Source organism: Lissotriton helveticus, chromosome 7 (genome assembly GCF_964261635.1).
Source record: "Lissotriton helveticus chromosome 7, aLisHel1.1, whole genome shotgun sequence".
Lineage (NCBI taxonomy): Eukaryota > Metazoa > Chordata > Amphibia > Caudata > Salamandridae > Lissotriton > Lissotriton helveticus.
Window position 1 is genome coordinate 1520752030 of NC_136068.1, and position 24841 is coordinate 1520776870.

Genomic DNA, 24841 nt, shown 5'->3' on the forward strand with positions numbered 1-24841 from the left:
CTGTATGGAAGCAATAAAAGAAAGGAAAAAAATAAAATGATAATAATGTAATGTTATTATCATTTTATTTTGTTCCCCTGCTGCGGCAGTGTGCATGAGGGGGCAGGGCGGGGCTGCAGAGCAGGGGAGGAGTGGGAGAACACTCCTGTGTGCAATGACTGTTTGGTCTGCCCACTCGGGCTGCCAAGAACAGTCATGCGCACTTCCGTGTTCTCCATGCAGGCTGCATCACAGCCTGCATGGAGAACATGCCCACCTATTCAACCCCAGGCTGAGCGCTGTGTCACGGCGCGCTGACCAATAAAAACGTTGCATTGCAGCGTTGTAATTGGCTGCGGGGAGCGTGGGAGCCCTGGTGCTTCCTGCTTCCTCACAAGAAACCAGGAAGACGATGGGATGGGGCACAGGAGAGGAGGCGGCGGCTCGCCAGATGGCCAACCAGGAGGTAAGTGAATTTTTTTTGCACACGATTCCCCCACCCCTTCGCGCCCACCTGCCCCACTGCTGCTCCTAGGTAGCTGCCGCAACTGTATATATATATATATGTATGTGTGTGCGTGCTTGTGTGTGTGTGTGTGTGTGTGTGTGTGCACGCACTTGCACCATTGTGTGTGTGCTGAGAATATTTCCTTAACAGAGGCAGGTGTTATACTGCACGTGTGAGAGCGGGTTAGTAAGAGGAGTGTGTGAGACTGTGAGGAGTATTCTAGATAGAAGGGCGTGAATAGCTGAAATTAGAAGATATGTGATAGGAAGCACTAGGAGAGAATGCTGTGGTGACAGATAGTAGGGTATGTGTGACTGTGGTCAGCTAGAGAAGAGAGAGGGTGGGAGACAGAGCAGGGTGTCAGAGGAAAAAGAGAGATCCGGCATACAAATAAAACGCTTTATAGGATGACTCCTGAGGGTACATCATGATATAGGAAGGTTGGTATTGGAAGGCTGGTTGAGCCCTAATGCATCCAGTGCCCTCCCCTTCCCATAGAGAGATAGAAAAAGCAAGACATAATTTGGATGCAGTGGGCCTCTCACACCTCTTGGCTCTGGTGGCCCTGTATCTGCTGCACCAATGATAACTTTGTCCTGGGGGTATGTAAGAAACACAGAATTGAAGTATGAGAAGTATGTGAGGACTATGCATTCTAGAAGAAGGAAAATGAGAGGATAGTTTATGGAGGGTGGAGAGGACAGGAGCCATTTCTTGGCAAGCTTTCTAGGATAGATGGAAGATTACTTTGCTGCTGCTGTGCTGTACCTGTCAGATAGCAGACATTTTAATGTAAACACAAACAATGAAAACAAGTACATGCAGTATTTTTTTACAACGCATACATTTACATCGACTTTTAATATATTTTAATGCATTTAATATTTACATCGCATTCAATCACAATGCAGATTTTTTTTAAATCGTGCATGCTACGTTTTTTATGAATGAGAATTCGTATAAATTGGAATTATTCGACAGAGTTGATGTTCAGAAGAATGTTAGCAGTTCTGCTCCGTCCCAGCAACATTCGATGTGAACCTTTTTCGTTGCTTACACATTCAGAAAGCTGACCAGTGTACGGGTGTATTAATTAAGCAACGCCGCCATCTACTGACTGTCTTAGCTAAAGGCACAGTTCTTTTTTTATATCTTTTTTCAGACTGGGTATATTTTTTCTGTAAATCTGAAAAAAGTTTTCTAATTTATTGACTGAAGTTTTATATTTACGTATTATAGTTAATTAGCTCTAATTCCATGGCAAGGTAACATTTTGAGATATGGGAATTAGCCAATGTTTTCAATAATATTTTAAAATTTATGTCCAGATTATGAGTTTGGCGATCTTGCAGCGGAGTGCCACACCAGCACCCTGCTGCAACACCGCCAAACCCATTGCCAGATCACCTGCCGGATTCTGAATGGAATCCAGGTCGAGTGATCCTGCTGTGGAGGTCCCACAGCAGTGCGTATCTAAAACACATACGTGTGCCTTTGACATGCAGCAGCCTGTTCCTGCACGGAAAGAAATGCACTAAGGGGGTGCAAAAATACAGGCACGCACAATGCACAGAGGTGACAGGGGGCCCCCTGAGTTTCCTCACTGCCACCCTTTTCATGGTGGATTCACCATCATGAAAGGGAGAGCAATGAGGAAACTCGTAATATGCTTGGCGGTACCAGCACATTGCAGCCTCAGACTGCTGCACCACCATCAAAGGATCAAGGATCCTGGCAGTTGCAGCAGTCCAGTGGCGGTCCAACTGCCACCCTCAGTATGCGGTAGGCGGTGCTGCAGTGTGGCAGTAGCCGTACTGACACCACTGGTTAGGTGGTACGATGTACTCATAATAAGACCCTAAGGGGTCATTCTGATGGCGGTCGGACTGCATTCGATAGTTCATCAGATGCGGTCCGACTGCCATCTGCTGCTGTGGTCCGACTGGCATATTACTATGCATGCAGTCGGCGGCAGTAGGTGCAGGGACTGTACGACGCTTTTAGACAGGCTCAAGGAGCCTGTCGACCATCAGAGGGTCAGTAATCCCTATAATAAGGGGCGGTGCCTTCTCAGGCACCGCTATAGGGATTACAATGGACCTTTCCACCTGCCTTTTCATGGCGGTTCGGCTGCCATAAAAGGGCAGGTGTTAAGTGACTTTGGTTGCCCCTAGTAGGTCTCCTTTTCCCCCTGACCCTCTACTAAGGGGCCTTAGGGGCACCTATGGTGCCCCCCGAAACATCCCAGCACCATATGGCAGGCACCGAAGGGTGCCTACCACACAGTGTAGAAATGCTTTTAAAGTGTATATTTCTATTACCACAATGGAAAATATACACTTTGCGACCACTATGAAGGCAGTCAGATTGTAATAAGGGCAGGGGGACCACCGACTCTTTGTTTGGCAATCCCTCTTCTCCTACGGTGTCGGTCAGACAAGAGTCCAACCTGCATCATAATGATGCATTAAATCTTTTGGTAATTCTAATTTCTAAAAACCATATTTGTTCCGTTTTACAAAAAGCCTTGTTATTTATGATAAGTAAGATTTGCTTTTAAAGTATTAAAATCATTTTTCATAGAAATTGCGTAATTGTGATTGTCATTACATTTAAAGTAACACAGTTTTTAATTCCTGAATTAATCAGCTTCAACCTTTCAAAAAATATATATTGTGTCATATAGTAACCAAATATTTTTCTTATAAATTTGTATATTTAAATATGACATGCATTTAATATTTACAAAATAATTTTAGTTCAATTTTATATAACTTTGCATTATTTACTAATCATATTTTTAAAATTGTAATCTAACTTTCATTTTTTTAAATTGTATTCAATCATATTTTGCTATTAACTGGTTTTATTCAAATAGAATGGAAGTGATAGCTAAAGCTGAGTATATTTCTTTAAAGAGAGAGAATCGCCTACTCAAATATAATGTCAAAAACAAGAAGACACTGGAGATGTGTGAAAATATTATGCTGCACACTACAAAGGGCGAGCTGTGACATTAGAGGATAAAAATGATCAGGATGATTGAGCATAACCATTCAGCACGAGTGATGGAAACAGAAGCCGTAGAGAAAGTAGAATATATCAGCAACTAGCTACTTTTGAATTGACTTCTGCTCTCTGTTGGGTGCCTCCCTAGTCCACCGTGGATCGTTCCGTTTGTGTGGAGGGAGCTGACACCTACCGGAAGGAACTTAGAGTCTACTTCTGGCGGACACCAGATTGGGGAGGTAAGGAGTTTAGCAGCCTCCATAAAAACGGATGCAGGGCACGACGCGCAGCGGGCGCACCAAAGGCGTGCCTAAGGCAAGCCCGTCTATGCCCATCCGGGCCTGGACGTCACCAGGAGCCAGAACCCCTGATGGTTTGCCCTCAGATCAGGCTAATAAGGTAATCATCCCTCATTAATACTCAAGCCACGATTTAGGACAAATCAGATATATGTATATTTCTCGTACACCAAAAAACAGAGCCCGTACCCCACCAATAATCTCAGAAGGACCTTTCTCTTGTAGGACCTGCAAATTTCAGAGTTCAGTGCCTACATGGCCCCTAACCAATGCAATCATTGCAACCACGCTCGACCGGGATATCAGGCCACCCCAGGTCACTAGCGAACAGAAATGACCCTTGCAACCCATTCATCAAAAAAACAGAGGCTGGAATTGCTTTCTGGCCAACGTCAGATCCCTACCCAAACATGCAATAAACATTTGGGATATGTTATCCTCCACTCTCCCTCATATTGGGTTTCTGACCGAAACCTGGACCAAGCCTTGCTCCAATCCTGATATACCTGTCGCACTTCCTGAGGGTTACCACATTCAAAGACTGGATAGACCCCATAAGGTGGGAGGAGGATTAGCTATCATATACAAAGACCCTATTAAAATCTCCATTATGAACCAACAATGCAGGGACACCAAGGAGATCTTAATTTTCAGAGCTGACCTACATCCTCAACTCAGCTCGAAAGGTGTTCTTGTATACTGACCCCCAGGGCCCCTTTCCAATTTTTCCTCTCAACTAATGGAGCTAATCTCACGCCATGTTATCTCAACTAGGAATTTCCTATTACTGGGAGATTTCAATGTGCACGGTGAAAACCTTGCAAACAGAGAAGCTTCAACATTATTGACAGACTTATCCAAGCTTGAATTAACTAAAATAAATAATGAACCCACCCACCTGGCAGGACACACGTTAGAATTAATTCTAAAACTCCCCGAATATCACTTATGGAGCTACTAGTCCACTGACATGGTCAGATCACTCTTTGATCGACTTCCAAATCAGCGGCCAAAAAGAAAACACAGCCCCCAAAACATATCCAGCTAGGAGACACAGACAATGGCACAAACTCACACCCACAAAGTTCCATGAAGCTTTCACACCCCCCTAGAACTCAGAATCCGACAGCACAGAGGAATGTCTATCTTCCTTAAAAGCTAGTATGTTATCCACCATTGACCGCCTAGGCCCGCTGAAACTGAAACCAATCTCCACCAAACATCACCAGACTCCATGGTATTCTCCCAATCTCAGTACCAAAAAAAGCCATTGCAATAAACTAGAACGGTTCTGGCGCCTCTCCCAAAACCCAATAGATAAAGAAAGTTTTAAGTATGCATTAACAACATACCACAAAAACTTGAAATCTGCTCGGAAATCACACACCAATTCGAAAAAGCGGAAAATTCCCTGCGCACATTATTCCAGGTCCTAAATCATTTACCAATCCAAAGGCATGTAACACCGATGAAGCCCCTTCTCAAACTCTATGCAACAACATTGCAAACCATCTCTCTCAGAAAATAGAAAACATATATCAAAAAATTACTTCAGCCACCTATCTCCAGTTAGGTCCCTCCTATGATCACACCCGACGCCTTAACTCAAGAAATGGTTTCAGCTGTTACGACTATCGAAATGGATGTTCTCCTAAGAACAGTCAAATCAGGGTCTCCACTTGACCCTATACCTGCCTAGACCTCTGCCATACTATTTAAGACCCTTGTGCTCCCATCTGCTCAATCCATAATAGATCCATGACGGAAGGCAGCCCGCCCCTTGAGTGGAAAGCGGCTCAGATCATCCCCATCAGGAAGAACCCTAAAGCCGCCCCGGAAGATGTTGCTAATTATTGTCCCATCTCTCTGCTTTCTTTACACAGCAAACTCTTAGAGAAGCACATAAACAAGCACTTATCGGAGTTTGTTGAATCCCCTAATCGTTTAGACCACTCACAATCCGGATTTCGACCCAGGCACAGCACTGAGTCGGCGCTGGTGGAAGTCACTGATAACATCCGAACGCTAGCGGACTATGGTCGGGCAGTATTCTTGGTGCTGGTTGATCTGTCTGCAGCTTTCAATGCCATCTCCCACCAGACCCTTCTCAAGCGTCTTGAGGACATAGGCATCCAGGGTAAAGCCTTGAAATGGTTGACCAATTTCCTAACCGATAGAACCCAAACCATCAATGTAGGCTCTTTTCGTTCACAGACCACCAAAGTCACCAAGGGGGTACCGCAAGGCTCTTGCTTGAGCCCCCCATTATTCAACATCTATGTTACCCCCTTGGCCGGCCTACTGAGGAAATTAGGTTTCATTCCTATCTCTTACGCCGATGATACGCAACTTCTCCCCTCCTTTGATAAATCCAACCCCAACAATCAATCCACCTTTTCGGAGGGTATGCAAGGCATCACGCATTGGATGAGAGAAAACTTCCTTCAACTTAACACTGAAAAATTTGAAATGATGCTGTTTGGAGAAGAGACAGTGAGATGGTCCCCCAGCTGGGGGCCTGGGGAATTATGATCAGCCCCTCCCCCTAAACAGATGGTGAAAAATCAAGGAGTGCGATTAGACCAGCCCGGCTGTTCAATGCAGCTGGGATGGAAAAAACCTAACTGCGCATGTGTGTTTTGGTCGGCCTGAGACAGCTGGCCAAACACACAAGAGCATTTCGGGGGTGGAGTGCACATAGCATTCCTCCTCCCGGCTCCCATGCCTCTGCCCGCCCCTTCCTACAACGCTGTCTCAGAGCCGGCAAATGCCAAATAAAACGTTTTATTTTTCATTTGCTGGGTCTGAGTCAGGCAGTGGGGCGACGCTTCTCCGCCATTGCGGAGAAGCAGCCACTGCCCTTTGCACAAGGCTGTCTGTGTGCAAGGCTGCTGCTTCACAGGGATGCCACTGTGTATGGCTGCCTGGTAGGATGTGAAAATTAGGAAATTAAGACTGGACAAAAAAAAAATTACAGAGAAAGATGATTATAATTCTTATTTTTGAGCATGGTTGAGGAAAGCATATTAAGTAAAAAAACGATTTTTTCATTATTCATTATTTCAGCATTGTTGGATTAGAAGCAGGGGTTATAGTGAGAGATAATGTCAAGATTACGACAAAGGTAATGTTAGTTGCCAATGTTAGGATTAGGCAAAAGGCAGTGGTTATGGTTTAGGCTGTAGATGGAAGTTCCTGTGTTCAAAGCTACCTTGCGTCAAACTGCCCGTGCAAAGGGCTGCTCATGCAAATGGCTCCCGGTGTCTTCAGCAGATGGAGGGGACGAGAGAGAGAGTAAGAAAGAGTGAGTGAAAGAGTCAAAGAAGCACTGAAAGCTCCTTTGTTATAGCTTCTCTGTGCAGAGTACCACTCATCAGGAGTTAGACTAATACATTTCAGTGTAGTGTGGTGGTCCACCTCACTGCACTGAAATGCAAAGTCACGCATAATAGCCCCTCCTCAGGAGCCCTAGTAATCATGCACCAATACTGACAGATTGATTTGAACTGACTGACTAACTCCTGTGCACGTACTTCTGTTTTCTACTGACTGCTCTCTCCAAGCAAAACAAGGCAGCGTCAGATTCGTAACTTTCAACCCCAGTTACGGTCGGGGCTGGGTGGTGTGCATTCATTTGGAGCCTGCTAGCGCGGCAACGAGGGGGCGGAGCCATAGTGGCCGGAGGACTGGAGTAGACACCTCGGTGCCCTAACCAAGTGGTGTGGAAGCAGCAATGGCCCACACTGTGAATGGCAAGCCGTGGTAAGTTCCAGGTGACAGAGGGGGAATTGGGCGGAGTGAAACAGGATCATGTCACACGGTACCTGGGCAAGTTTGACTTGATGGAATGGTAGAGCGTATCACCGTGTGTGACAGAAGGTTTGAATGTGTTACTTGCAACCGTGCACCTCCTTCACCTGTTTTACAGCGTCTGCAAAGCCTCTTGTGGTTAGAATATTTGCTTTCTAGTGGAGGGCAAGTCAGCATATTGATAGAGCTGAGCCAAACATCCTAGTTGGGTCTAGGGTTACCAGCTGGCATGGGTGCAAATTCAGGACGGTCAGTGTAAAAATTCAGGACAAAGGGTCAAAATTCGGGACAAAAATTCAGGACAGAAGGTCAAAATTCAGGACACAAATTTGGGACAAAACATACGTTTTACAGATATATCAGAGGAGGGTGTGCAATAGTATATAGTAAATAGACAACCAACATAAATACAAGCCAAAATAAGTTCATATAAGGTTGAGCCAATCTTGCACTTCACAGTTTTTCAGTATGCGTGCAGCTTTGCAAAGTGACATCGGGCCCTTTCTGCAATCAATTTTTGTGCTAGTAACAATAAACATTAATAAATTAAATTTTTTTATTTGTATGTTGAAATCTGTCTTTTAAATGTACTGTGAAAACGCTGTTAGTTATTTTATTTTTAATTTCTCCAGCATGGCGCCAAGACAAAGGCAGAATGCTTTGCACTAGTCCCATGCAGGAGAAGGCACACCACATGCTGTCACTACAATTGGGCCTATTGCCATTCTAAAGTACTAATCAGCTGCAGTCTCAGAATGACAATGGGCCAGTCCATAATCTGTGCAAGGTCCAGGAGGGGCGCTGCAGACAGCCTCTACAGATTCAAAGATAAGAGCGAGAGGCCCGAGTGAAATCTTTTAAACTCACTGGGCCTCTCGCATGGGAAACAGCATTCCTTACTGAAATTTCCTATTTCGATTTTAGTATGATGTCTGTAAGGCGTCCATAATTTGAGATCCCCAAATTACGGATGCCTTACAGACATCAAACTAAAATGACGGACTGTCCGTGAAATTTACGGACGGTTGGTCACCCTAGTTGGGTGTAGGGTTTCGACCTTGAGAAACATACCAGCCGTTTTACAAGGTCTTGCGAGGTCAAGTCGTGTCCCTGTGCAGCTGCTACTGAGCCACAGTATCATACCCGGCCGGCGTTTGCCCCGAGTCGCTGTGTAGAGGCGTCCTGTACCAATTGCTGCTCCAGGAGAGTCAGCAAAGTTAGCAAAGTAAGTAGTGCCTCACTGAGTTATCGCTCTCTCTCACTGCTTCAAAATGAGCTTTAACTTATTAATAGCACTAGCACACTGCTCCCTGGTGCCGGTCCAATTACTTTCAGCGCCAGTGGCGTTAAGTTAGCAGAGCCACCTGGTCAGTGCCAGTGGTATGGAGTAGCTCTGTGACAGCTGCTGGCTGCGGGACTGTATTAGGTGCACATTTGTTTAACAGTATGATTAGGTTAGCTAGGTTAGTGCCTTTCCATTTCTGGTGCTTGATTTTCAGTAGTTTTTATATCTTTTTAGAGGTTCTTGTTGCTCAAATGGTTGTAATTTCTGATATGTATATGTTTCCCTCGTTTTCATAGCTTAATTTTGCTCGCGGGGATTTAAGTGTCACTCATAGTCGTTGAAATGTCACTCCTAATTACACTGAAATTATAAAAATGGCACACATAGTAATTTGAAACCTTGTCAGCTATGCCTATCACAGCTTCACCATAGGGAGGGAAAGAAGATTCAAATCACCATGCATCAGAAGAAAAAAGAAAATTACTTTTCCACCAGATAGGGCTATACCACCTGGAAACTAAACAAGCACTCCACACACCCTTATTTCCCGGATTAGAAGAACTACAGGTAAAACAAATAAAAACCGAATATTGCATCCACAAAGTATTACGTTCAATACATTTCTCTTTGCCCCAGACATGGCGCTTTCAGTATACTACAGGCTGGATTCTAGCGCATGTAAAATAGCTAGAGTTTAAAACCGATTTGTCCATTTCAATACTAAGGGCCAGATGTAGGTAATTCCGATTTACCTAATCTTAAATACCGAATCATACCGAATCGGTATTTAAGAGTAGGTAAATAGGAAGGAGGCAGATGTAGGTAATTTTAATTTTACAATTACCGATTCTGTAAGAGTCGGTATGTAAATACCGAATCCTGGCAGGGGGAACAGGGTGTCACTTTGACACCCTGTAGCACCCCAAATGCAGGCTTGTGTGCCATGTGGCACACAGACATGCCCTAAGGGCATGTCTGTGTGTCACATGGCATAGGTGTACATGCACAGATGTGCATGTACACTGGAATTCGGTATTTTTACCACCCAATACGATTGGGTGGTAAAATAAGAAATCCTAAGGGCCTGTGGCACTGCAAACTGTGCCACCTACATATGGATTTACAGAATCGGTATATTTACAGATTCGGAAAAATACCGAAGTGGTAAATTTACCGAATTGGTAAATATACCGATTCTGTAAATTCCGACCCACCTACATATCAAAAGCCAAATCCCGGTCGGTAACGGACGAAATCGGCTACCTACATCTGGCCCTAAGTGAGACCTGGCTTCTCCAGCCATCGCACGGCCCTGTGCTTTTATCAACTCGGATCCGAATCCCAGTCAAAGAAAAAGCTGATTCTATGTTTTTCTTAAAACAGAAGCACAGTCAAACCGCTTTTGGTACAGGTACAGCTGTCTCTCTGGTGACGATGATGCCAGTATTTATATAGTGAGTTAGTATTTCTCTAGGTGCTATGAGCACTATGACTTGAAACAATTTTTAGCAGGAAGCAGTATGAAAAAAAATGGACCTTAGTGCTAGATCTAAAATTGGAGACGGAAACCTCCAAATGAAACCCATCAGGCAGGGAGTTTCAGAGCTATATATATATATATATATATATCCAAAATGAAAAATACTCTTTTGCCCACATTAGTGAGGCGGTAAGGCATAGAAAGCTGGAAAACTTTACGGAAATATTTTAGGGCCTGATTATGAGTTTGACGATGTGGGAGTGACCCGCCACGCCATGGCACCGCTCCCACATCAGGCACTGCGGTTAATTTTTTAGAAGAAGGCCCAGATGGGCAGGACGACCCAGGTGGGGCAAAAACAGCAGAAAAAACAAAAGAACCAACGGAAATCAAGAACAAGAGAGGCAAGAAGAAATGATGGATTTCAACAACTTAACTTCTCCTCACAAGAGTTTTCAAAACATGAACTACACACATTACAGAAAGGACACACTTTTGTACCAACTACGACTACCAATACTTTGGAGCTGGAAATAAGTTTTTTCAAATTCATGAGGAACATAAGACTACGTCACTATTTTGAAAACATAGGGGCATATTATCAAGGGATTTATCTCCGCTTTTTTGGCTTTAAAAGCCAAGAAAGCGGAGATACAATTATCTCCCTATTACCTAGCTGTCGCTAACACCAGTTAGCGACAGCTAGTAGGAGATAGCGACCATCATGGGCCCCGCTTTGCATATCAGAGAAATTTATCACTAATGACATGCAAAGTGGGCGTGCCAAGATGTTAGCGACTGGAAACAGTCGCTAACATCGCTATCTCCTATTACCAACTTTTGGAGATATTCGCGCTAAGCGCGAATATTTCCAAAAGCTAACACCTGCTCTGAGCAGTTCTTAGCCATGTTATCCAATGGGAGGTGGATAACATGGCTAAGAGCATTTGCTCGGTAATGCATGAATATCGCTGACTTTTCAGCGATATTCATGCATTTCGGCCGATTTTTATCGCTTAGGAGATAAACCTTGATAATATCAAGGCTCCTAAGCAATAAAAATCGTCACTACACGGCGATAAAACTATTGCCGCTAAGCCAACCTAGCGATAATTATCGCTAGTTGTTGGTAATATGCCCCAGAGTATCTACATCCACCCAACAAGAGGATACATTGTTGGGATTACATCCACGTAGCACCTTTCTTGCTCCCGTGAGCCATAAGATCATAGACACTTTTGAAAACCTTGTTAAACAAGACATCTTGTCCTTGAAATTTCAACAAAATTCAAAACATTCTAACTTGACTATCAAAGGCAGAAGTATCCTCAAGAAATTTGCTGATAATCAGTCCATCGTGTGTCAAAACGCCGACAAAGGTGGAGCCTTAGTAATCATGGACAGCTAATTTTACCAAGAACAAGTTTCAATTCATGTTTCCGACACAAGCATCTACGCCAAATTGGATTATAATCCCACCAATAAATTCCAAGCAATACTGTTGACCATTTTACAAAAAGCATTGGATGATGATCAAATCACGGAGAAAGTCAAAAAATATCTGACACAAGAACATCCCAGGTCACCCTTACTATATATGCTACCAAAAGTTCACAAGAACTTACTAAAACCTCCATTCAGACCAATCGTCTCGACGAAAGGTAGCATCCACGAACCTATCGGGAAATTTATTGACAAACATTTACAACCTCTTGTAGTCAAAACTCCAACCTATATTCGAGACACCACAGATTTTTTTACCAACATTAACACCATTCAAATTACTCCGGATGAAGAATTATGGCTCTGTACAATAGATGTAAAATCTCTGTACACTTCAATTCCCCATAGTTTAGGCATATAAGCCATTGAACATGCACTACTGGATTCTAATATCAAACCCAATTTACAAGTTTTTCTGATGGAACTGCTCATGTTTACACTCTACCAGAGTTATTTCAAATGGAAAGACACGTGGTACCTACCGCTAAACGGGACCTCCATGGGCAATTGTGCAGCTCCTGTGTGAGCTAACCTTTTCATGCACTATTTTGAGCAACAGCATATTCTGAACCAACAACTATGGTAAGACTTTTCTCCGTTACATAGACCATATTTTCATACTATGGTCAGGAACAGTGGATACTCTTCTTCAATTCCTACAGCAACTCAACGAAACAGATGACCGCATACAATTCACATGGGAATACAATCAACGTTCAATCAATTTTCTGGATGTGAAAGTTTTGTTGGAGCAAGGAAAATTTGCCACTACTCTCTATCGCAAAGAAACAGATCGAAACAGCATTCTACACTACACGAGTTTTCACAGATCAAGCCTCAAAAACAACTTACCACTCTCCCAACTATTGAGAGTTAAACGGATTGTCTCCGAGCCCTCAGAGTGTGCCAAACAAATGAATGATATGTGTAACAGATTTAAAAACTGTGAATACCCTTCTGAAATTTTGGAAACCGCCAAGAATAAATGTGACACTATCAATAGACAAGACCTCTTGTCTACCAAACCTAAACAAGATATGAAAGTATGGTAATAGTTTCCAAACATTCTACCATCAGCAACAGATATTGTAATATTATCCTGAAACACTGGCCACTACTCAGCAGGGAACCAGATTTTAGAAGACTTTTTGAACACACTCCCATTTTTTCATACACCAGAGGACCCAACCTTACAGATCTTCTAACACGATCAATTACAGACTCTAACACAATCATATACAAGGGCTTGATACCATGTATAACTGTAGTAACTGCAACAACTCAATACAAGTTAACAGCATCCATCATCCTATGAAAGGTAACACCATCAAATTGAAAGTTAATGCCACATGCAATACATCCAACGTCATATACTTACTAAAGTGTCCATGTGGTCTTTGTTATGTTGGCCACACAGAGCAGAAAATACGTACTCGACTTCTTGAACACAAGAGTAACATCAGAACCAACAACATCAAATCCACTGTAGCTGTACATTTTTTGGAGAAAAGACATATTGTTTCACAATTGCAATTCTTAGTACTTGAAAATGTGTTACAGGTTGAAGGCACCAATAACAAGAACAAACTGCTCGAGAACTTTTGGATACGTTATCTGTGCACGATGCAAACTAAAGGGCATTGTTTGTCCGCAGATATCCTCACCGCCAGCAACGGTTGAAGAATTTTTTACAGACTTCTCCTGTATGTTTTTGTAATAGCATGCCTCATTACGCTCCGACACTTTTATCCGCGATCTAGTGATTCACGGGCTGTTGCACGTCTTATCAACTATCGCCAGCACTCGGTTTTACTCCCAGTAATTTCATGGATTTCGTGCATGTCTCATCATTTACCGCCAGCACTTGGTTTTCACTCGTAGTAACCTCACAAACCTTAATTTATCTACCTGAACACTTGGCATTTCTTCACCCCATGATTTTAACGTCTTTTCCCTCTGGCATACAGTATTACTATATATATATTCACCAATTGTGTTTCACCTCTACCGTTATCATATATCTTTTTAACCAATGGAATCCCTGCATGTTAATGCTGATCATTGAATAGTAGTTAGGTTATATGTTGTTGGAAGACTATACGCGATACTTCCTACTCAGACCGTGCATTTTTTCTCATTATTTTGTTCACAGAATGTTCCCCTGACGAAGGGCAGAAGTCTTGCCCGAAATGCATTGGGACTGATTTAAGAATGATGTATAACTGTTTGTTATCATTTAAGGATTCTTGGATCATCACTATCATGATTTTTGAAACAAAGAGAATCTCAAGAATGACAGTCAGTCATTAAACGTTCAACAAAGTCTACTTTTGGTTTGAATACTTTTGTTCTAAAAAACTTTATTATACCAGTTCTTTTTGGTATTCTCTACGCTGTGCGCAGGGGGACAACCCCTAACAGGAGTTGCACTCAGAACCGCTCCCACATCGCCAAACCTCACAGTCGCCCACCCTCCAGATTATTATCTTGTGGTCTGATGGGCGGTCCTTTGGCGTTTCCACAGCAGAGTGCCTATTAAAAAGGCACCGCAATGGAGGCGCCAAAGATCATTACTGCACGCATGGACTGTAAAGTCCATGCCATGCAGGGAAGGGGTGCATGTAGAAAGGGGTCCCACCATGTGCCCCTCTCATGCATCCCAGGGTCCTGAGGGAACAGGGGGCCCGAGAAGGCTACCTACGTTTCTTCACCACCACCCTTTTCATGGCGGGCTCACCGCCATGAAACAGGTGGATGTGAGGAAACTTGTAATATGCTTGGGGATGCCGCAGCAGCACCGCCAGGTTATTTCAGACCACTGCGCCACCGTTAGGGATCGCGGGTTCCCTGGCGGTTGCGGTGGTCCTATTGAGGTCTGACCACGGTACTTGCAATACGGCAGCCGGATCACTAGTGCAGCAGTCCACGACTGGCACCAAACTTCCACCATGAGTTTGGAGGTCGTATGGACCGCCAAACTTGTAATCGGGCCCTTAATGTTCCTCACACCACGCCTTCCCCTGTATACACATTAAGTTATGTTATGTTAATTTAATTTATAATGTGCACTAATTACCCAGGGAGGGGTATCTCGGCGCAACACAGAAAAATAAGCTTAAGAGTAGACTGATTAGGCCTGAAATCACACAGTTTTGAGAAATTTCCTAAAATTGAAATGATGTGTTCATTGGCGTATATGAAATGAGAGCCTATACCACAAACGGAGAGCCAGGTAAGAGAATGATCTGCCTCCTGAGTGAGATTTTGTGATACGTGGAACTGCCAGCATGGCTTTATCACTAAATCTCAAAACTCTACAAGGACTATAGTGGACAAACTTTGAAGTAAGGCAGCTCGGCACAGTGTCCTGCAAAGAATTGTGAGTCAGGCAGCAAACCTTGAAGAGGATTCTTTTGCGAATTGGAGCTATTGAAGCGTGTGCAGAAGAGGGACAGATGCTGTCCTAGCTCAAAGATTAAGAATGAGACGTGCTGCCATATTTTGAACGACTTGCAGTTAGCTTAAAGCAATCTAATTTACAGAAGCCAATAGAGCACTGTGTGCAATTACCTCTCCCTCCCTATCCAACCTGTGACCTACACAGCTCTTTCACAGCTTCCCTGTGACTTGCAGTTCTTCTTTCCAAACCTACCTGCTGTGACCTGTGCCTCTCATTCGGAAGACATCTGTGACATACTTTTGCCATTGGTTTATCCTTCTCTATTCTGCATGCCCCTCCTTATATTATAGCCTTATAGCCCGCCGTAGATGGCTATACCGGCTATTAAAGGCCCTCTCCAGCGTTAAAGGCCCCGAGCTGAAGGCGAGGGCCTTTAACAAGGGAGAGGGACTTTAATAGCGGTATAGCCCATCTACGAAGGGGTATAAGGCTATTAGAACATTCTGTCACTAGAGGACAGAATGTTCTAAGAAAAAAAACAAAGCCTTTTGGGAGCGTGAGGGGATTGGAATCCCCTCAGGTTCCCTGAAGCCTTTGTTCACAGCCAGAGCTGTGAACAAAAAAACATTGGAATGTTGGAGCTCCAGGCTTATACCAGCCATTATAAGCCCAGCGCACTCCATTGTTTCCAATGGAGCTCCCAACATTGCAATGTTCTAAAAATCAGTAACTTGTGAGATTGTGTTGAATTATATTTGCATTCATAAAGCTCTAAATACCACTGACAAGATGCCTATGTACTTTAGTGGACAGGTATCTTTCTACTCCATGGAGGTGTGGTTGGTTGGAAGAATGCTGAATTTCAGTGTCTCATATGTGAGAAGGGTTTTGGCTTTCTGTGTGAGTTAGTCGGGTAGTGCTCTTATCTTTTCTTAGATTGTTATGCTTAGGCATGTGATGGCCGGAAAAGGAGTGAAAGCTAGATACATTAATTCCTTATTGTGCCTGATTGAGCAGGTGCCTATGGGCTCCACCCATGAATGGCCTAGCAGCCGAAGGCCTGCACTGATGCAGACTATGATGGCAGATCATCTTTATATTCCAACTGCAGACATGCACTAATATGATAACCAGCATTAATCAGTCGTAGACAGCTCGGTAGCTTCATGTATTTCTTCAGGGCACAGTCCTCTTCTCTTCAGTCCCTTCTCCAACTGCCCTGTATACGTACCATTTTACACCCACCTTCTAACTCAAACATTCTATTATCTCACACTACATGTTACATCATCACATTTCTCCCTCTCTTTTCTTTTTCCATTGCTGGTTGCGCTTGTATTTTCAACAAGGGTGTGATTATGTAAGCGCAAATAAATGCCTTTTCCGTATCTGGTGCATGTGCATGAGTAGCTCCTCTTAACTGAAAAAGATGGGCGCATGTGCACTTCAAGCTGCGCCCTGCTTCAAAATTAAGGGCCTCATTTATGAGGCCCCTTGCGCCATCAGAATGTTACTTTTTGTGACGTTCCGTGGGGCAGAAGCCTGCGTGATATTAATCAGGCAGCACTAAGCCACTTTTTTTGCTTAATGCGGCCTGATAAATATCAGTCCCTTTAACTCGGTGTTCTGCATTAAAGGGGCGTGCAATGGGTGTTGCTGGGGGGCGTTCCCAGCAACAACCATGGCCTTTTGACACTGTCCCAGATTTACGAAAAATCGTAAATCTGAGGCAGTACCAAAAGCTTACGCCTCCCCAGGGGAGGCGTAAGGGAGGCGCAACGGGGAGAAATATCTTTATTTCTCCTTTTTTTACCTTTTTCCGTGTGTGCTGCACTCTACAGCACACATAGAAAGAGGAAATGCCACTTGTGATTATTTTTGTACAGAAAGGTTTCCCTTCCTGTACAAAAATAATCATCCTCGCAACGCAGGCACCCTTGCACCATGGTGCAAAGGGGCCTGCGTTGGTGCACGGCAACCCATTGTGCGCCAGCGCAGGGGAAAGGGATCTTTTTTTTGCCGTAGGGAAGCGCAGCAGGAATGCCCGCTGCGCTTCCCTACGGCAAAACCTCATAAATGAGGCCCTACATTTTTAGCACTATTTTGCACTATCTTGAGTGCGTGATAATGTGCAATTACTCACTGCAGGCGATTACTCACTGTACGCTGCATCACCGCTCGTCAATCTCTGATTTGTATCTCCTCAGTTTAAGCTCTTACGGATGAGTGCAGTAACCAGAATTCTCTTACTCCAACCCGCATAGATGTATCCTGATCATTAGCCTTGTGATAACCAGCATTAGACAGCTCAGTCTATTCCCGTATTTATTCAGGGCTCCTAACACTGTGCTCTTCCCTTCAGCCCCTTCTCCACCTGCCCTGCATACATGCCATTTTACCCCAACCTTCTAGCTCCAACATTTTAGCTCCAACATTCTATTATCTCACAGTACATGTTACATCATCACATACGGTATGCAGTCAGCCAAGGTAAATGATCCAAGTTCATCCAAGAGTGATGAGAAGCAACTCACCAGCATGAAAGAAGAAACAGAGCCATTGTAATGCTTTTTAAGGGCTTTTTAGTAGCAACGGAGAAACAACCAACATGAGGGCACGTGTTACATCAATGCTCTATAGGCTCCACAGAGGAGCTACTGAGAAGCACATCACGCCATACGATATTAACAGACACCAAGATAAATGCTTTATGGGGTCCACTCAAAATAAGATAGGAGCTACTAACAAGAATGTTCTCATTAATTCAGCCGGAGTAAGCACTGGATAGCCTCCGTAGATAAGGGAAGTATCTGTGTAGGGTAAGACTTGCATGCAGGTATAGTTAATGTTCTTTAGAAACTTGCTAGAAGTGACTTAGTAGTAACCTGCAGGTATGCACTGGTAGTGCATAATTTGAGCCAGTGGTTGCCGGTGGGGGCTAGTGGCACTCAGTTTTGGGCACAGGCACTAACTTTTTTCTGCAACAGACATTTGCCAAAAGGAAAAAAATAAAAAACACACAAAGGGTAAGGAAGAAATAAAGAGAAAGATGGAAAACCAGTCCCAAAGGGAGGAAGTAGGAGTAAGATAAATTGGCAGAGAGTATCTGCAAGAGGAATAAAGATGCATGAGTTGGATTCAAGACTATGCAGCCTTGGTATTTTGCTCTCGACATTTAATAACACAAGACATGGGCTTCCAATCAGAGCTATGGGCACCAGTACTCATTCTTTCACAACTTATGCACTGGTTGCAGGCAGCCATGGCCCAAAGGTCATATTTGAGCATGCAGTCTCACAAATAATATAGACTCATGAGACAAACAAATGTGACAAGTCACAAGCTAGCAGCCAAGTAGAGTCTACCAAGAAGTGGCGGGTGCAAGGAATACTGCAGATACTACAGTAGTGTGTCTATGAAGTAGTCCCTCAGATGCATGGATTGCCACACCCATCTCAATGAAGGGTCTATGGGGTCTATTAAGAGGCGGTGAAGTTGTAACTCAAGTAACTGCACTGTGGTAGAGTCTATGGTGCACCAGCTAAAAACCATAGAGGTGGAAATCATAGGCATCTCAGTAACGGATTGATGGATCCACCTAGAGATAGTGGAAGGCACATACCAAGAAAATTCAGAGACACTTAATTAGAGAGGATATGGGGTACTACCCAGAAACAGTGAAGGCACAACCCAAGGACTTCACAGAAACCTCAGTAATAGGTCCATAGTGTGCCAACCAATGGGATGCTGGAGGAGCTCCCAAAGTATTATTACATCAACCTCATTAGAGTGTCTGCGGTGTCCTCCCAGAAGCAGTGAATGTGCAACCCACTGGTATCTGTGAAACTCCAAAAAACCTGCAGAAAGAATGTATTTGCATTAATGAGAAAGGGAGAGGGTAGAGCAAGGAGTTTGAGGGATAGAAAGGGCTGGCCAGCGCCGGACTGGCCGTAGCGGGCACCGGGCAATCCCCCGGTGTGCCGCACGGGTGGGGGGCCGGTTTGGGGCCGCTGGGGCCGTTTTTGTTACAGGGCCATTTTTGCAGTACCGGCCCTGGCAAAGAGCTTGGCGGCACCCCCAACGCCTGAGGACTTTGCCAGGGCCGGTTTTGGTTCCCAGTCCGGCCCTGGGGCAGGCTATGTGGCAACTGGCCCTTTTTAGGTAGTAGAAGGCCTAAACAGTTAAAACTCAAAGGAAAGACGCCCTTAGCCACTCCACCATTCACCTGGACACCCTGGAAGGTGAGGTTATGTAAATGTTTTAGATCTCAATCAAACAGCAAGAGTGGGGGTCAAGGGGGAAGGGCAACATCATGTGACTGCATGGGCCTACAGGGCTGCGGAGGACTCAGTGATGCTACAGCAAGGCAGAATACCTGTGAGACATATGCAATCCAAACATACACAGCACTAGCATTGAAAAAGTAAAGGCTCACCAGGGGCATAGATTGGTCATGAAGATTGTGGGTGTGAGCGTCAGATTTCCTGACAATCACACTGGCATATATGTTATACGGCGAGCAGGGCACATGAGAGGGGCTTAAGGGGCAGTGGAAAGGGAGAGGAATGCGGACTGGTAGAAGTACTAAGTGAGAGAAGCAATATTTTCTTTTAATACATTTTGTTAGGACTTTCAAAACAGAGATGAGAGAGTGTTTGCTTTTGAAAGAGTGCTAATGCAAAATTCCTAAGTGAAATCTGACAGACACCTCGCCATACCCGACTGAGAGCACCAGAACCCAATTAAACATCTGAACATTAATTTATTACGGGGAAGGGTGTAACACTGCCAAACCTTCCCAACCCTCCTTGAAGCTATGCCACTGAGGCTCACATCCACTAAAAAGAAATGCATGAAAAATAACCATGTTCCCACATGTCGGTAGGCAGGCTTTATACTGAACGAGATCTAGGTCAAATCACAGTGGATGCATGTCAGGTACAAACTGTAAACACTCTTTACGATGGATTACAAATTCTGCTCAGCTAGCGGTTACTGATTGACACACATTTGGCCTGGGTGAGGGGCAGATAACAATTACTCTTTAGGGATCCCTCCACCGCTCTGCCTCTCTTAAGTATTAAATGTTGGTCGTGGTCAGGGGAGGCCGAGTGTATTTGCAACAAAAGTGTCACGGGGAGGGTGAGGTCATGTGCAGGGTTGTATTGGGATACAAAATAGGCCCAGCACGCTAAAAAAAAAAGTGGCCCACATTTGCATATTGCCTTTCCGCAAAACACAGCTTCGGCGAAGTTTTATGAAAACAGGGAGGGGCGGGTCTCTGACAGAGGCATGTTTTCTTAACTTTACTTAGATAAAAATAAATGCAGGGATTAGTTCACACTGGTGAAACACACCTGAAAACAAGTGAGGCCACTTCAGCTCAGGACCCCCACCGCCACTCAATCAGAATACATTAATGGGCCATCCCAGCGAGAGAAAGAGAGTGACACCTCTGCCCCCTTAGTAAAAGGGAGGTAATGGAGGCACATCTGCCTCCGGAAGGCCACTCAGGCACGCACTGGGCCGCTAGTGGCATTCGAACAATGCAGACACTGCCTAAATCGCCCCCCCCCCCCCCCAGGCTGCCCAAAAAAGCAGCCCACAGCTGGAACTTGGATACCGGCCCCTCAGCCGTTGCCCGAGTGCCCACCTTAACAATCCGACCCTGGTCATGTGACTGTAGATGGGCTTATGGGTAACATTGGTCTAAGTGGTATCACCTTATGGCAGGTTACCTCCTGATCACATGCAAGGCAAAACAATGTTATACATACACACAGCACTTGAAATGTACCTCTCCAGACAATTGCACCTCTGCCTCAAATAACATACCATTGGCCTCCCCTTCACACAGCCTCAAAGAAAACAGACTGCAATAATATGTTTTGCAAAAATAAATTCTCCAAAATATAGACTGTACATAAATATCTCCCTAAAAAGGTTTATGTGCTCTTCATCCTTCTTTCAAATACTTGTCCCCAAATGATTGGATAGAAAAACATTCCAATCATCTTCTATGTGTAAATCAGTGAGTTTGGGTGAATTTAGAAATTTGATGCATGACAGATGTTTTGTAGCTAGATATAAATGTGAAGTTGAGGTATTTCCAGTCTGTATTCTGGTTTTATATTTTAATAAAAAGCTGTGTTTACAGTCTATGTTGACCTGTGTGCTTCCCTTCTCCTCCCAGTCTGCTTGTGACTTGCTTATCTCCCTTCTCTAATCAGCTGTGACTTGAACCGTTGCCTTCCCCAGCCTACCTGTGATTTCAATCTCTCCTTCTCTAACTTGCTTCTGACCTGCTTCTCTCAGTTTCTCAACCTCTGTATGCTCCTTCCCATCTCCCTTCCTAGTCGTGACTACACTTCTCCTTCCCTCAACTACTTCTAAACTGAACCTCTTCCTGTTGTAGCCTACGACCTGCCCATCTTCCTTGCCCAGTCTACCTGTGACCTGCCCCTCTCCTTACCTAGCATGCCTGTGATTTGAACCTCCTCCTGGTACAGCATACCTGTGACCTCCACCTCTTCTTCTATAGCCTTTCTGTGATTTGAACCTCTTCCTGGTTCAACCTACCTGTGACCTGCACCTCTTCTTCGCTCAGCGCATCCACCTTGATGTGCAGCCTCCCACGCCGCTCTGTGTGGTCCACACCACAGAGACTGGGCACACTTTGCACACAGCGCTTGTGCACGTTCATTTCACAACCTGTGGAAGGGTAAAGGGAGAAGAACTATTAATTTATCAGCTATTGGTAACCCTAAAATCTTACAGAATTATGTTTTCTGTAGCTGTTCCCCCAAACCAGTTGTCTGCAAAGTGACAATGGGTTTCTTGGAGATGTAATTAAAAGGTGACCATTAAAGATGGACAGAATTGTACTACACCATATTTATTTGCACCTGGAACTTCTGAAAACGAAGTCCCAATGTTAGAAAACCCATACTAAGAAAGAAAGCAGAAAAAAAACCTTTGACATTTAGACTTTTATCCTTAAGGATTCCGCGTCAAAAATATGTTCTCACTTGCTGATACTACACCTTGAAACAGGGGTTTCCAAAACCAAGCGTATTCCCTTGCAGCAAAACAGTATTCTACTATGGGATGGGAAAACTACGTCATGCTTTTACATTATGGTGCTCGCACAGAGTCCACAAAAGGAAGGAAAGGTCAGCCTTTTATAATATTTTGGACTTTCATTCTTCCTTTAACTTAGTCAAGTCTAATCGACTGTGGGACTGATTCACAAAGGATCTCCACACTCGGGGCAGAGGCCCCACCGTTGTGGTGGAGGCTCCACACTCTGGGCGGAACCTAAGAATGAGAATTCTCAATGTGGAGATTCCGCTTCGAGTGCGGAGACTCCCCCACAACTGCGGGGCCTCCGCCACTTGTACTGAGGCCTTTGTGAATCAGGCACTATGGCCACAACTATGTGTGGTCAAAAAAATGTGTATAAACACCTGGACCAAGATTTGGTCAGCAAGGTCTCTTGACCACAAAGATTCCAACCTCACACCTCTTGAAACAAGAGTCTGCATTGGCACCCTTGCTCCTCTCTTTACTTGCGTCAAAATCCATATCTGTTGCAAGTTGGCCCCTCTCCCAACTCAACGATAATTACTCAAAAGTTAACACATTTCCGTTGGGCATATTACAAGTGCTGCAGGCCATAAATTGCTTGTCATATGGCTGACAGGACATCTAACCCATTGGTGACAGAGTGTCCCGTTCGCGAAACTATAAATATGATCCTTAATTCACAGGCTGTTTGCTACGAGTGACGAGAAGTGAGAAGGGCAGAATTTTCTATATCCTGTTTGATATAAACAATTTATCCAAGAACGAGGACTAGTTTTTTTTATTACTTTCCCGTACTTTGGATCTAGACAATTCTTGCCAAAATGTGTCGTACCTTGTCACTTAGAAAACAAGGAGAAGCAAAGACAATGGAGCACACTTTTTGGTTTTGCCAATGCTTTTCTCCATGGGCAAAACAAAAGAAGCTAGGTACGACAAAAAGATATGCATGTCATCATGCATGTGTACATATGCACCATGATGCTACTGCGAACCCAGCACGAAGACATATACACGCACATGTGTCATGACAAAGCTGCTGTTTTATTTTTTTGATTTACCGTTTCAACATGGTGGATACACTCGGAGCGGTAAATTAAAGAAAATGAAAATAAATGGTGTGAAAAATCATCTTTAGCTAAAGGAGTGGCCCTCTAGCAAATTGCACCTGTGGGGCCTTCTAAGAGTCAAATAAATAAATAACAAACAGCATGAGCAAGGGAGCAACGGAGGACCTCGGGGTTGGGAGAGCAGCACCAAGCACAGAGGGTGTGCACTATGGATGAGGAAGCAGCACCCAGGGAAGTGCTAGAGAACGAGAAAAGACATGTACTTTGATGGAGGACAACCACAAGAAGAAGAAGAAAAGGTATTGAATGAGAAGCAAACAAATGAGATTGACAAGAAAGCCAGCCAATGATAGGCAATGAAGTGACCCAAAGCCATGTGTAAGTGTCATCCACAATAGGTCTTTACACAATAGACTGCTTTATCTTTATTGATGGAGTGATCAAAAGCATTTTCGGAGCTGGAGGATGTGTACAAAGGATACACTGAAGTATATGCTGGTGATATGCCTTCTGATTAAAAGCCTAATTTAGATCTTTGCAAATGAGGTACTGCGTCAAGGATATCCCGTACGCTGAAATATAAATCCCATTATATCCTATGAGATTTATACTTCAGCGGACGAGATAAATCAGTCACTGTTCTGACAGAGTAGCACGTCCACCAACGTATAAATCAGGCCCTTAGGCTCCTAAATAATTGTTATTGTCAATTGAAAAAGCTTCCGGTATTCATGCTGCCAAGAAAACATTTGACTATTTAGTAGATCTACAAGATTATCCTGTTTCAGTTGTGGTTGCCAAATGTTTAGACAAAGTCGTAGTCAACTAGGTTAAAAAAAATCATTAAAGCCCAAAGTAGAACTTTCGTCCCTTCACATTAATGCCCTACAGAATGTCACCTCAGTCAGTCTTCCTTCAGGAAAGGATTGACAGAAAGCAACGTACCATGCTTTTCCCAGCACCATCTACCCCACCCATTTTGTAAACAAATTGGTAAATTCAAATAAAAAAAATCAGCATTCAAGGACCGACTCGACAACAACGCCCATAACAGCAAGGAACTATTCAACATCGTCAAAGAATTTACCAACCCCACCGCAGCCTCAAACGACATTACTCCCTCCCAAGACTTCTGCGATTCGTTATCCGCTTTCTTCTACAACAAAATCGCCGACATACATAACAGCTTTGAGAACATTTCCAAAGAACAGTCCACTCCACCCACCTCCGAACCTAAACCGCCCTCTAACAACCTTAGCGCCTGGAACCCAATCACCACTGAAGACACCACCCGCCTAATGAACTCCATCCATTCAGGCTCGCCAACCGACCCCTGTCCCCACCACATTTTCAACAAAGCAGACTCCATCATCGCACCCCATCTCCGTGATGTCATCAACTGCTCCTTCAACTCC

General features: G+C 44.1%; 1 protein-coding gene across 1 annotated transcript in view; it reads right to left on the bottom strand.

Annotated features, from left to right (window-relative positions):
- PRKCG (protein kinase C gamma) overlaps positions 1 to 24841 on the bottom strand; it is a 1201807-nt gene that overhangs the window by 220527 nt on the left and 956439 nt on the right. The window contains exon 5 of the mRNA XM_078650936.1: positions 21853 to 21984. Coding sequence (XP_078507062.1) covers positions 21853 to 21984 — 132 coding nt within the window. The remainder of the gene's footprint in view (positions 1 to 21852; positions 21985 to 24841) is intronic.